General features: G+C 30.8%; 1 protein-coding gene across 1 annotated transcript; it reads left to right on the forward strand.

Annotated features, from left to right (window-relative positions):
- Window positions 1–5774: 5774 nt before the first annotated feature.
- LOC111631852 (serine-rich adhesin for platelets-like) lies at window positions 5775–15196 on the forward strand (the record flags this gene model as incomplete). Its single annotated transcript, XM_023376183.1, has 5 exons — window positions 5775–6002; window positions 6145–6252; window positions 7138–9133; window positions 13597–13758; window positions 14175–15196. Coding segments are annotated over 5 exons (2714 nt in total), but the record flags the coding sequence as incomplete, so codon positions are not given.
- Between the last annotated feature and the right edge of the window lie 417 nt (window positions 15197–15613).

Here is a 15613-nt window from a genome sequence, read left to right on the forward strand (position 1 = left end):
TGATACATTCCATAGTAGACCTATTAAGTAATAAAAATAGTGAGTTTGTTGTTTTGTTAGTTACAGCAACGCAACACTTGGGCGATCTGCCTGGGGGATGTCTTCTGGGAAGTCTTTTAAAGATCTGTTCCCTATTTAGGATGTGATAATCCGGCGAAATACATGTTGACCGACAAAGGAAAACGTACCAAACAAATACTATATAGTATATTGTTAAACAAAGTATTTTATTTCACGGAATACGTACAGATTCTTTTAGATTCCAACTCAATGGTAAAATAATTACAATACGGCGGTAAGAAAAGTCAACGGCGAACAATGACATAAATACGCAATGATCGCGACATATACTGTAATGGTATCGGGAAAAACTATAACTAGTACTTACAAACTAACTTGAGCAGGGGCGCAGCTAGCTGTTTGAACGCCCGTGTGCAATACCGATTATGCCGCCCCCTGTTTAACTACGACTACCTGCGCTGAGCTTGCCAGAAAGGCTCTTTAGTGTTGTCTCATAAAGGTGTGAAAAAAGAAAAGAAATACTTTACAAAGAAAAACTATTTATTATTACTAAGTTATTTTTATTTACTTAAGTGTAAAACCATATAAATATTTATCTACAGAAATTGAACTCTTCTTGCCTTCATGTTTGCGAAATCTGCTATCAATTTTCTTGTATCCAAGCTGTCTAAGATTTCATGTTCAATTGAAACTATAGCTATAAACTAAATTACTTAGTCTTTGCTGGTGCATTGTTGATCTTAAATTAATTAATTAATTAAATAGTTTTTTATAATTTTTAACTTTGAAAAGGACCTTTCACCAAATGCAACTGAAACCGGCAATGTAAGTAATATTCTTAGTGCTATTGCTGTGTTTGGAACTGTTGAAATTAAGTCATTAGTAAAAAGATATTGTAATGGGGTTTGTGGATCATTAGACTGGTTTTCTGGAAAATGCAACTTTAAAGTATTGATTTCATTAAACAAATCAATACTGTCAATGTCTGTTTCACTACTTGAATCGTCTTTAAGCTTCAGATTTAAATCCTAACCAAGTTAAAATATCATTAATTATACTTCGACCCATGTCAGAAGAATTATTAACAAAATAATTGCAATTTGATATGCAATAGAACTGTTCGAATGCGTACAAGTACATATTGAGAAGGAAGCTCTGTAGGGATTCCCTATTTTCGCCAAACCTGTCAACTTCTATCATACAGCACGACTATTGGTACTTGGCTTTCGGGTGCCCGCCAGATGGTTCAACCTGCCGACAGACGTTTCGCATTGCATCTTAATTCTGATAAATGCCAATAGAGGCGCTGTTAACGCTATAATATAAATAAGAATATAGTAATTGCGCGCCAGTCGGATTTTTTTCTCCATGCGAAGACATTTCTTATGCTATAAGTAGGGTGGGTATTATGACAATGACTAATTATTACGTGACCGATCGCTCGATTTGCCGCCCCCTGAACGTGCCGCCCGTGTGCGGTGCACGGCTTGCACGCCCGCTTACAGCGGGCCTGAACTTGAGCTAAGGGAAGAGGGAAGAACAACCGTGATATATCTTAGTTCTGAATTATGCCGCTACGACAAACAGCGCCAGTCGCGGAAACTGATTTTGTCAGTTTCGGGTGGTAGTTACGAGCCTTATCATTTGTTTATCGCACTGTCAACGTTGTCGAACTCTTTATACCTTAAATAAAATGTAGTGAATGTGGTTTAAAATGGAATGTAGTGAATGTGGTTTAAAATATACTTGTACTGTACAATACTTATTTTTTCTATTCATAATTATAAATTATAAATGCTTTGATTGAAATTATTAGTTAAAAATAAAAACAAATAAATTTATGAATAGACACCTTTCTTAAAAATTAATTATTCTATAAAAAAAATTAATATTGTAAGATTATCAGATAGAATTACGAGTAAAATAAAACATAGGGGGACTTAAAATTTGATATTTTCCCACTGAGAGAAGTGCTATTATTAGTAGTAATTGAACATTCTGTAATATGCATAAGTATATAGCCTAAAAATTTATATATTTTATATCTGCCGTTATTAGAACAGTTTGGTGCAGAACGGCCTACCATATTGTTTTTGAAAAGTAAAATACAAACCAAACAACCCGCTTAGTCGATACAAGCACTTGCTCAGTATCCCTAAATTGAATAAAAAATGTATTATGCTCGTATATATATATATATATATATATACAGTAGTGCTTTACATTGACAGATCCTCACTAATTTAATTTAATTTAACATTATTTTAATTTATCTTATTTTGTTCCAATTTTTGTAATTTTGTATTTCTGAGATTTTGTTATATTTTTTCTCCCCACAACCCCTGACTGTATCCAATGATGACGACAGTTAAATGGGAGCCAGTTTCTCCTAGAAGCCATTCGTGAAACACTCCTTTTGGCAGATATGCATTGTCTTAGCCCATCAATCCAATCTAACTGAATACTTAGTATATCTTATTTACTTTCATTTTTTATGTAATTTTTCTCACTCATTTTTTCTATTTATTACCATATGAAGCATTAAACATGTTAATGCACTTATATATATATATATATATATATATATATATATATACATATACATAATTCCATTTGTTTCTTAGCAAACAGAAACAATGTGTTAGAATTTTTTAAGTTTATTATACAGTAGTTTCTTCCAAGACAGAATTCTATAAACAACATCAAAAGATAGACACAAGTGGCATTGTGGAGATTGAAATTGTAATTTTAAGAACAGTTTCTGGTATTAAAGGTCTAAATCAAAAACGATCTCAGCACCAGAGCCTCTTTGGCCATCATTCGACGATCGGTCGAATAATGTTACCACTTCCCGGGACGTGGACCCAGAGGTTGGATTTTGGGAAGCGTGTTCGTGTTGTCAGTTGTGTAATTTACAGAGCGTATGAATGGCAATTGGGTGGATGAATGCGACGACTGTGTGTTACCGTGAGGGGTGTTGTTATTTTAGCGATTGGATGTAAAGTGTTAGTATAATAAGGGAAAAAAAATTAGAAAACCCCTTACTTTCTTAAAACTATGTTAGGCTAATGAAAATAAATTAAGCCAAAGAGATGATAAAAAGTAATTTAGTCTGCAAAAAATTACTTTGTATTATATCTTTACTTAATTTACTAGCGTTAGTATAACAAGGGGGAAAAATAAAAAAACCCTTGCCGTCTTATATCTAGGTTAGTAATAAATAAAGAAAATAAACCAATCGTCTTCTTCTCCTCCTCCTCGGTCAATGGCATCACTAGGAGTTGCGAAACCACAAAGGAATAATAATGCGCTGCCTCCGAGCAGAATTGAGCAGCCTATTTAAGGTGTGCTCCACAGGTTCCGGTTTCCACCTGGGAAATCTATAGGCTGGAAAGTCAACCAGAAAGTGGGTGAGCCTGCGCAACTTCTCCACCGGCGTCTCGTCCGGCTCACGTGGGTGGCGAAGAACGAAGAGGTTCTCGCCAACCACGTGTTTAGCGAAGTGCACAGTGTCCCACAACGCGTACTTCGTCAATTCTTCGGGGGGTTCCGAATGCCACTCATCACAAAACGGATCGTACTGCCGGGAATGAAGTTCCTCCTGCACCCTATTGTGCAGGTCCCAGAGACGAAACACGTCTCCGAACTCCATCCCGTCGACCGCACCGATCCCGTCTGGTTCGGCAAAGAATGTCTCTGCCAGAACCAGCAGTGATGAGAGATCCGTACTGACCCCGTGATCCGACGAACTTGGCAAAATATTGCCATCCCCTTCTTCAAACCGACAATCTCCCAGCAGGGAAACCAGAACAGAGGAAACGCCACCGACTCCTCGCTTTCCGTCGGAAGGGTGATCTCACACGTCTCCTTGACGGAAAGAGAGTCGTCGCGGGGCTCCTTTCCACTGCAGAATCGCACCCTCAAGTTCCGCCACCAACTCCTCCAGCATCTTCACCTTGCAACAAACAAAAATTAAATTTTGTTCTTGATCAATGCAATATACAGTAGAGCGTCGATTTTCCGAATCAATTGGGGACTGGGGTTGTCCGGATAACTGATATTTCGGATAACTGATTTACGTACGAAAAAATAGTTTAACGTATCGGATGTCGAAATTTTTCTCCGTTGCGTGTCGCTTCGCGTTGAATTTTCGTCGATGTTAAGCCTAACAAAGACTATTGTATCGTTAAAAATTAATTTTTTATTTTGTACAAACAAAATAAATATATTGAAAAATATAAAAATAATAAAAAATTATACTTCAGATGTTAATTTAGTATCAAAAACGTAAAATATTTGAGTAGCCCAAGACATAGCCAAAGATTGAAGCGCCACAGCACTGGCGAAAATTTAAATTTGCCGACTGGAATTCTTTCGGATGATTGACTTTCGGAAAATCGACGCTCTACTGTATTTGCAATTAATTAAATTGGAAAACGTTTAATTAGACAAGAAATATACGTAATAATTTATCCATTATTAAAAGAATTTTCTATTGATTTAATACTGAATACTGAAAATATTTTCCCTATTTCATAAATACAAACTCTGTTTATAAGTTTATTTAAAGAAGTAATGTCTCAAAATTATTAGCGGCATTTGCAATTAATTGGTATAATTGGGATGCAATTTGAAACAATTGTAGAGCTATTGCCTCTGACCAGTAAGCAGTCAGACTAAGTAAGTCAAGAGCGACCCGAACCTGGCCTCTGCTTTACTTGTGTTTTGATATTTGCATATCATACTCAAAGTATACAACAAGTTCCATCCAATAAAAGTCACACGCTCCTTTACTGAGAATTTACATATCATGCTAACTTTTTAGAGGAAAGTGTATTTGACGAAAGCAACAGAATTTGATTTAATCAAATATAGAATTGCTCTCAAAGAAGGCTCGTTTGCTCGAGTCTGTCAAGAGCGATGGCTCGTTTCAGAAGTAGGGTTTCCCGACCCTTTTCTTCTTTCCTTTTGACACGACGTGTTTCGTCTATCACATTTTATTTTTTCTCCCACTAAGCATTCAAAATTATATAAATTGGCATTGTCGATTTTATAAACAAAATACATTTATATAGGCTATGTCCCAGGCCCAAAGTTCCCTAGCGGATCGTGCCATCGGCCCTGTAGTCACACGATGGAGTTTTTCCTCCTAATCCCAAGGGTTCCGAAGTGCCAGTTTGGAAATGGTTAAAATTCACTAAAAATGATCAGAGGAGGTTGCCGGAAACTACACTTACATTTGCTTCTATAAGCTATAGAACCGAAATGTAGATGTTGTTTTGGATTTAATTGTTTATATAACACAGTAAACGATCGCATCTTAGGGCTGTTTCACACTATGACCGACTGGACCGACCCGACCGATTTTATAATCGGACCGACTAGTAGTAAAAGCATTCACACTAAGGGCGGTTTCACACTATGACCGACTGGGCCGACTCCAAGTCGTGTTGCCATGGCAACAGCAGTCTGCCGACCGACTAGTCGTTCTAGTCGGACAGATTTGAAAAGTTAAATATTTGTAGTCGGGTCGGAGCAGTCGGTGAGCTACAGCCAATGAGAGCTTCGAAACTACAACCAATCAGACTGGATATATGAAAACTATCGAATCAATCAAACATAACTTTACATTATATATACAGTACTTCTAATTTATTTAAATTTTCTCTTGTATCTTATTTCTTTTGTAACTGCTTAAAACTATGCAACGAATTACAAAATTCTTAAATAAATATTACGTGATATAAGTAAAGGTTCTTTAATTTTATTGTTTTTTTTCACAGGTCCCTTTTGTGAAAAACAGGTCTTTCAGATACCATATAAACCCTTAAGTAAACGAATGTTGGAGGAACCGTTTTGGCTCGGTCTTATAACCGTTTCTGTGGTTTTACTGGTTATTTTATGCATTTATTGTATCAAGAGGAAATTTGCGGATAAAATTGAGAAGTTTTTAGCTGAGGAAATTGAACGGAGTAAGAACCGTAAGTCTTAAAATGGATTTGCTTAAAACCATGACACTGATACTATTATTTTATTAATTAAATTTAAAAAAATATCATTTAACATATGCGTTTATTTCCTAAAATAATCTCCTAACCATTTTTAATCTCTTTTAATTCTCAGTTCTTACCTGTTGGTGCAATTTCTTATCATGGATGACGGCCTGCACTTCATTCACTTCATTTCTTGTGTTTTTTTCAACAATGCTTCTTTCAAATTTGATCTTTTATAGTAAATAAACATATATAAATTATTAGATAAAATGTAATAGGATAGTTTTATACACCATTTTTGTTTTTTTTTTGCCATCGAACTTATTAATTATTAATTGATAGAGCCATACTCGATATACAAGTTACGTAATTTTGATCAATTTTAAATTTAACTGTTTCTTTACTACAAAATACATTTGTATAAAAACTTTTACTTTTACATGTAATTATTTAATTTACGTGGTTATTTAATAAAACATTTAATTATTCAAAAAGTCTATTTCGTATTTAATAAATTTTTCCACTACAAAACAATATAAATTCCTTTATTAAGGTGGTAAATTAATGCTTTAAGTTAAATTTTTCATTAGATATGATATTCTAAGGTAGATTTCACACTAAATAAGTCTGGCTCAGTCCAGTTGCATCAAGACTGGAATGGGTTCAACATGTTGGAATTTTCATCAGTTTTGATCAGTATTTTTCCGTTGTTAGACGTATTTTTTTTAATATCACGTAATATTACAGTAACATATTATTTGTGACATTAAATGACCAATTAATCCGAAAATGCTTTTAAAAATACCATCTTGGGGCTGTAAATTAAAATATACTAGTATATTTGTATTTGTATTTTTTAATTAATTACTTACTAAGTAACTTAAATTAAAATAATCTAAGTAATTTTTTTTATTTCCTCTATTTATATTACAAAATCCCTTTTTACTTTCGGTGAAGGGGTAATAGTATTCACGTGCATTTCTCAAGGAATTCTTTCACCGACTGGTCCATTGTGAAAGCCTTTGCCTTGCTTTGACCTGACTGGACTGATTTGGTGTGAAATCAGCCTAACACATGTGATGTTATCAATCAATCTTACTAAATCTTTTGCAATTTCTTTCAGATTCATCTCCTCCCACCACCAGATACAGTCTCAGCTCTAACCAACCATGCTCAACGCCAGCTAATCTCAGTCCACAAACTTGTCCAAAATCTATTTTAAATAGAATACGAAAACATAGTATTCGTAGTACAAGAGGTGGTAGCAATAGTCCAACAGATCGGGATATGGGTTGCACTTTTAGTTTCGATGAAATTCTGAAAAGAACGGCGCAACAGACCAAAAAACCGATTAATACAAATACTTCCACGCCATCGAATGATAGTGATAAGAAGAGCGATGAAAAATCGAGGATTTTAGCATCATTAGTTACGTCTTCTCCAAGCCAGAGAAGATTAAGTCTTGATGAATTTTTCCGTTTGAGTGAAAGAAAAATACAAATGTCTAATCGTAAAGTCTTTTCTCAAGACGGGGGGAGTCCTACAGAAGGCAACACTGCAGAAACTACTTTTATAGGATGCTTATCACCTCGAATATCTCATTATTCAGCACCATCGTTTTCAGATTTCCGTTCGGTCAAAGAACATTCTTTTGAACAGAATTCATCCTCGGATAGTCTGAGCGGAGAGGCGAAAACAAGTGAAGTGCAAGTTGAGGTATCTCCACAAGCATCGGATTCTAAAGAAGCAGACGATCAAACAAGTAAAACTAATTCGCCTATTGTTCAACAAGTTCCGGAAATTTCGATAACGTCGGAAGACCCCGATTGCCTCGAGACTGTTAATGCAGAAAACAACTGTGAAAACCCTGCCGATCTCAACGAAGATACGAATAATTGTAATAATTCAACGAGTTCCGCTTTATCTCATAAAAGTGTTTTTTTAGAAGTGCCATCTGCTGAAAATCAAGGGATTCCTATTAAACAGACAACAACAACACAAACGACTTTGACAAAATCCCCTTGCGTAGTATCACCTAAAGTTCGAAAATCGGATATTCCAAGAAAATATTCAGTAGATTTACCTACTCCAAAAATACTCATCACTGCTAATATGAGTTCCTGTGATTCTGATGAAACAAGTCCTCCAAGAACACCGAATCCTATTAAGCCAATGGCTTACCTTAGTCCTTTAGCTGTGATTTGTTCTTCAGCTGATAGAACTATATCTGAATCTAATCTTAGCACATCGGGTTATTCTTCTCTTTCCAGTCCCGGACTTTCTCGTTGTAATTCGAGCAGTCCTCTTTCTGATGAATTGGATATCCAGCAGAATTTGGGAACTAAATCTCGTGAAAATACTTCTCCACAGAAAGCTGGAAGCCATTTATTATCTCCTTCCTACCTCACTGTTAAATCAGATAAAGCATTCCAGTTTCCTCCAACTCATGTTTATCCATGTCTGGAGATTTTCCAACAGCCAGGATATATGAAGAGAAGAGGATCAATGAGTGGAAGTTGGTATTCATCAAAGGATGCACATGGTCAGATAAAAACAAGATTTAGAAGTCCATATCATCAGCCAATAAGCAGACAAAATTCTGTAGAAGACGAAGGAATCGGAATGGAATCTTGTGATCAAGGAACTTCGGACAATGAAACGAAATGTGTTAAAACGGACAATTTTTCAGATGAAGAAAGTGACAACAAAATAAATGAAAAAAGCGAAGATAATCGAAAAACAACAGCGGAACCATCAGAAGTGCCATCGAGTGGAGAAAAAATTATATCAGATTTAAAATATCCTGTTAATAACTCCGCAAGACGACAATCATTTTCTGATAGCGATGAAACAAACAATCATGAAAATCCAAAAGCAAAAGTTCAGAGCCGAAAAAAATCTCCTTCAAAACAACAAAATAATTCTCTGAATCCTCCGTCTCAGTCTGATGCTTCAAAAGACCAAAAAGATAAAGAAAGAGATCCAACTCTTGCAGAAACTTTAATTCAAGTATTTGCAGATAATCCAAATAAGCAGAAAACAACAAAAACTCTGAAACAAAACTCTTGTCCTGCTTTTCCTCTATCAACAAAAAGATGGATACCACTGCCAACACAGAGGTCAGTAACTTCTACATCTTAGATCCTAACAATATCTTATAAACACACATATACAAATATGTATACATCTGTATATTTGTGTACGCATATGTATAAGTTTGTTTATAATGAGATTTATTCTATAATATGTAAAATATACAAAAATATATATGAAAAGTTTCACACTGATATATTTTTCTTCTTGATTAATATAAAATTTCCGAGATTATAAATTAGTTTAATTCTGTAATTTAGAAATTACAAATCAACTAACTACTGACGATTATATTATTTCCTTGATATGAAACAGGTTTCTGACATCTGTATAATGTAAAATGGAAACATTTAACTGAATATTATCTACATCATTCGATAATTAGAATACCTATGACTTATACTAATTAACTAACTTTTGATATCAGTGTAAATATTTTCAATAGGACTTAATAAATGTTTAAGCCTCACTTATTCTGAAGTATTATATTGAAAATTATCTGATTGAAATGAAGAAATTAGACAAATTCTCATTTGACTAAATGAGATTTTGTCTCCTTTCTTTACTCCAGTTAAATCTTAGAGAGATCTGCAGATTTCCTATCAGTTACTTTCTTAATTATTCCTTTCCATTATACAATTTAATGATCGTTAATTTTAGATTTTTTTTTAAATACATAAAAAATTCTATGAATGGGTGTATTCAATTAAGTAATCAATAATACTTAAGGTATTTTAAATTTATAATATTGTTGCAAAATTATTTTAATGCAAGTCCAATAGAAAAATATCAAAAGAAGGAACAAAAGATTTTCGTATGTTTTCGAAATTTTTCTTGCTTAATTGGGTACTTAGAACATAGAAATTTAATTGCACGATGCGAAATAAAAATTTAATGTCAATTGTCGAATTTCAGATCAAATTCTTTTAAGGTTAGGTTCGGTTTACATTAAATTTGATAGGATCAAAATGTTATACTTCTGCATATATTGGCATGTTTTTCCATATATGCATGTTGTATCCATTTTCGAATTTTGCAACACATACTTGTTAAATTTCATAAGGAATTTTAAAAATATGTTAACTTAGGGAGGTGATTCATTTGCAGAATTTAAGCGAAAAGTTTAGATAGGTACTTTAAATTTATGTAACATTTTAGAGAAAATTTTCCTTAAAAGATATATGATATCATTTCTTGATAACCATAAATCTTTGTCTTTACCGAAATATTTGGTTAAAATATGCTAATCGAATATCTAATTATAAAAATACGAATTTATTTTTCGATATTTTAACATATTATTCATTTATATTTCAATAATTTATATTGAATTCATAAATCCTAAATTCGAATCTATTTTTTTTCAAATATTAATGAATTTATTTTTGCAATAATTAGATCTGATTTCTGTATTTTAGAAGTCATGTAAAAAATGCATTTTATTTGACATTCATATTCGGTGTCAATACTTTACTAAAAAATAAAGTTCAAGTATAAAAACTTATATAAATTTCTTAAAGTATTCATCAGAACTCGAGGATAGATTTCAAAGAACTCTAATGAAATATTTTGAATTTTATTCTATCAAAATACTTTTCAGATATAGAACTAATAGTTAATTCTTTCGAATTACATTACCGATAAGTAAATTGATGCGTGTAGTAAACATGTATATATATATATTTATTATTTTAACTGTCCGGATTCGATCTAGGATTCCCCAAAATGGTAGACTGACGCCTTAACCGCCTCGACCATCATACCGTTGATGCGCTAAATATTAATCGATTCTAGATATCAATTAAAGACGTTCTAATTACTATTGATATAACTCAAAGACGAGTTGAAAGACAAAAAATATTTATTGTTCGTTCAATATTTTACCTTCCTTTACACTATTCGAAAATGAAAGTGTTTTTTTTCCTACTTCTATTCATTCCAGTTATTTATTGACACCAATTTATCGATTAATATTTTTTAAAACATTAAAGAAAAAGTTTTTGTTTATTCCAAATAGTTTAAAATTGATTATCTCTCAAAATCTCAATATCTTACAGCTGAAATTTCTTCAGTTCATTTGACACGAACCGATGGGGGGATTTGATGTTTTATGACTTCCTGATTACGAAGTGAAAGCTTTTGTCGGATGAGTAATTTTGATAGTTTAGCCGAACTTAAACCGACCGTTTTAGTTCATTGAGATTGCTAAAAGTATCATTTGATTTGTTCGTCGATCTCTTAGAAAATAACAAAAATTTCTGAGATTCTTTTTTATACGAAGCTGAAATAAACGATAAGTCCGAAGTTGGACCGTTTCCGAATGAAAGAATCGAATCTTAAATCTTTATTTTAAAGTGCAAACATTAAAAACACAATTAAATAATTAAATCTCATTAGTGTAGTATTTAACAGTCAAAAATTGTGTATAAAATAATGTTTCTTCCAAAAAAAAATGTTCTAAAGTTTATTTTAATGTAGATATAATATGAACTAGTAAATAATTAAATTAAAAAATCCTTGCAAATTTAAATTTATTAATATTATACTTCTGAAATTATTCAATAAAACATTTTATGGTTTGAATTTATTTAAATTATATGTTTAAAAATAAATAAATAAGAAATTTCTTTTCTCAAAGAAATTAGTTAATGGATAAGCCATATTAAATAACCTACGTGATTATCATTAATTACAACCATATAATTAAAGTTGTGTTCTTTATTATTGTAATTAACTAATCAATTTTCATTTTCTTGTTAAACTTTTCGTGATTTTTATATAAAGAAACGTTCTTACCATCTTTATGTTAACTGCTAGTTTAGTAATTTCATTAATAGTAGACATAATAAATAAAAGAAATTTGGTTGTCATTTTATGCAATTCTTTTACTTATAGAAAGTTTAACATTATTTTAATATAACAATTTACTAATTCATACTATGTTATAATTTTATAGCTTTCGGGTTTATCAAAACTGTATTTCTATCACGAATTTTGCATGCTGAGCAAACTAAAGCTTATGAAAAACTATTTTTAAACTTTCCGAATTTAAAACTTATCAAATCACATAGAATAATGATTTATTCTATGTGATTTGATAACGAAGAAGATTATTGATGAAACAAAAGTAAGCTTTTATGGATGATATTTCTTTTGGAAAATTAGGGTGCAAGATTAAGCTTAAAAGTAAACTTCATTTACGTACAAACAATACGTTTTAGTACAATTTTCTTTTAGAATATCTCAGAATACGTTCTCAGTTTTAGAAAAATATATTACAAATTTGTCTTTTCTATCGCTCTCTAAAGCTGAATAAAAATTAATAATGATTTATTATACATAATATAATTGATAAATATTATTGTAATAATTATAATTTTTATATTAAATTAGCTTTTTAATAAAATATGACAGCAATTAAACGATTTGTTTATTTTATAGTGAAAGAATTGAATTTGGTAGAATTTTAACAGATTTTTGTTTTACAAAAAGTGAATCAACGTGATTCAATTAAGCCAAACACTAACAAAAATTTTGTAATTCAATTTTAACTGTACAAGTTTATTGTTATGTTATCGACAACAGAATGTTAGCATTAATTTATACGAAATCTAAAGTACTTCTTGCTAATTTCTATATGTAGAGTCTATGTTTTTGTTAACCATATTAGCTGAAGAGAAATGTGAAAAGATTGATGAGAATGCGACAGAATAGAACAAAACAGTGTTGTAGCCTGTAACGTCCCTCATTACAATCTCGTGACTAAATAATTACATCTCGATTTTAATTTATCCATGGTTATAAATACCATAAATGAATTGAAATTCGAAATATTTAATTTATATTTTTCATAGTTTTTTTTAATATATTTCTATTGTTTTTATCCATTTTTTTAACTTTAAATAACGCATTTATTTAATCGCAATCATATTGAAGACAGGATTTTTTTGAAGCCCAATTTTCTTTAAAATCTATAAGAAGGAAAGTTTAATGATGTTGTATTTTTTAATTTTTTAACTTTGATTGATAATATTTATCTATTTTTCAAAGGAAGTCAGAAATTCTATTGTATAAAGTCATTCAAAATTCTATTATTCCAAATTGTGTTTATAATAATTGCGATTTTATTTAATATATATACACTGTATTAAGTTTAATCCGCGTATTAAAATTAAATTATTATTATAGTTTAAAATTTAAATTATAACTCTAACCATAAATTTCGAAATATAATTTGCTTAGCTCGTAAAATTTGGAAGTATTTGGGATATTTTGATAAATAAATTAATTGTGCTTATTATATTAAGCAGTAAATAAATATAGCCCAAATAAAGTGTTAAGTAAAATAAAAATAATTTATATCTATATATAATAAAACAATAAAGTGGCATTTTATTTTTAAAAAATGAAACCATTAAAATTATTTTTTAATACAAAATTGTTATTACATAGCCTGTAATTAGTATCGATTTTTCTTTTTATCCAACAGAAGTTACCCTATTACCTATAGAAAAACAGAACGACTTCAGTCAGTAGATTCAAGTGGCAGTTCCGCACCAAGTGACACAGAAGATCTTTTTGGTGTAGCTTCCGACGACCATCATCCAGTGCTCAGACGTCAGGGTGCCTTAAGTGAAGACGACGGTGATAGGTAAGAAAACTTTAATAAAAATGACAGATATACGAACTAAGTAGGCTAATAATATCATGTCTGAAAGAAAGAAAAGTCCATTAGCTAATATTAACTTGAAAAATATCATTAAATATAGAACTAATAATAGTTCGACCCTCCAATAAATTTTAGTAATATAAATTATCGTTAGAATTATTTGAGGATAACCACAAAATGTCATTAATCAATCGTATATGTCAAATGGATTCGTTTTGAAGTCTTTCGGAACTTAGATATTGTATTCAAAATATAATTTTTAGTTTATTTATCAACGTTACAAAACCTTAATAGATTTTCTTTATTACTTCCTATTTCTTCCCTTAGTAAGATTTATATCCTAAGTAGATTAACCATAGATGATATCTACCCTCTATCCCTTCTTATTGTTCCAATAGTGAAGAGTCAAGCGGAGATACCACGGTCCTGCTCCGAAAAACACCCAACGTATCCCTAATGAAGAATGTTTCCAAGTTATCTGACGATTCCACTTCATCTCCTCGCATCACTGTATCATTATCTGACTCGTCTAGTACACCTTCTCTACCAGAAATGTTGGATTCAACATCTCTCACCGAACATCTGGTCACCGAAGAAATCCCAAAGAATCTTCATTGATGTCAACTGTTTTGAACTGTCTTCGTTTATTTTATTTTAAAATTGAATTTTTTTTTTACAAAAATTATCAGACAATCAAATATTTAATTTCGAAATATTTCGCGATAAATATTTCTCTATCTTTGACTCTTTCTCTTTCTCTCGCTATCGCTCTATTTGCACTCCTGAATATAAGAAATTTTGCACGTCGAAACACCTCTATGTGCCTGACTAAAGCACCTCATAAAAAGACTTAACACTATATATATATATATCTTTATTATATTTTAAATTTTTCAAAATTGTTATTTATAATTTTTTACTCGAAGTTTTTATTTTGCTCGCTCCATAACATTCAAATTAATCATTCTATGCAGCTTGAAATATGGCTAAATATTTTCTTCATTATTATTAAATTTCTATCGAAGCTTGTCATTTAATTTTATCTTAAAAAAAAAGAAAGAAAGAATAACTCTTTCACTGCCTGTGATTCCTTAAAAATAATCTTGGAAAATTATATTCATACCAAAACACTTCTGATGGAATGGTCGATTGAATGCATTACTACTCATATATTAACATCGTAAATATAATAAATACGGAATAATAATATAATGTTCCATTTGATAACTATGCATTACTTTACTTACTTATTATGGTACTTTTAATCTTATTATAAAAATGCTACAGTTTTCAATTATGCAAAAACAAAATGTCATTGATGCAAGTTAAGGAAAAAAAACGACCAAATGAGAAAATTACTGATATATTTAAATGTCTTTCAAAATGTACAGTTACAATTAAAATACATGTTTACGATTATGAAAATTGGCGTAAACATAATTTAAAAAAGTTTATACAAATTCTTTTTAAAACAAATAAAGGTTCTTTTATGTTTGAACCAATTTGTCCTTTGTGATTATTTCAATTCATTTAATCTAATTGCTTTAATAATTAAAAGTTAATAATAAGCGTAATTAAATAATATGCTATTTTTATTTAAAGTTTATTCATTAATTAAAATTAAATTTATAGTTTAAATAATTATAAAATTGGATATAAGTAAATTGCTATATTGAATTTTATATAATTTTTAATAGAAAATTTCTATACGTATATTTTAAGCAATACATAAAAAATAAAATTCATATGTATTTTATATCAAAAAAAATGTAAGAAATAGAAAATTTTTTTAAAGCTATGTTTATATAAGTTTTATTTATTTATTTTTAATAAAACG

The sequence above is a fragment of the Centruroides sculpturatus genome, unplaced genomic scaffold, assembly GCF_000671375.1.
Source record: "Centruroides sculpturatus isolate CEXI.00-Female unplaced genomic scaffold, Cexi_2.0 scaffold695, whole genome shotgun sequence".
Classification (NCBI taxonomy): Eukaryota; Metazoa; Arthropoda; class Arachnida; order Scorpiones; family Buthidae; genus Centruroides; species Centruroides sculpturatus.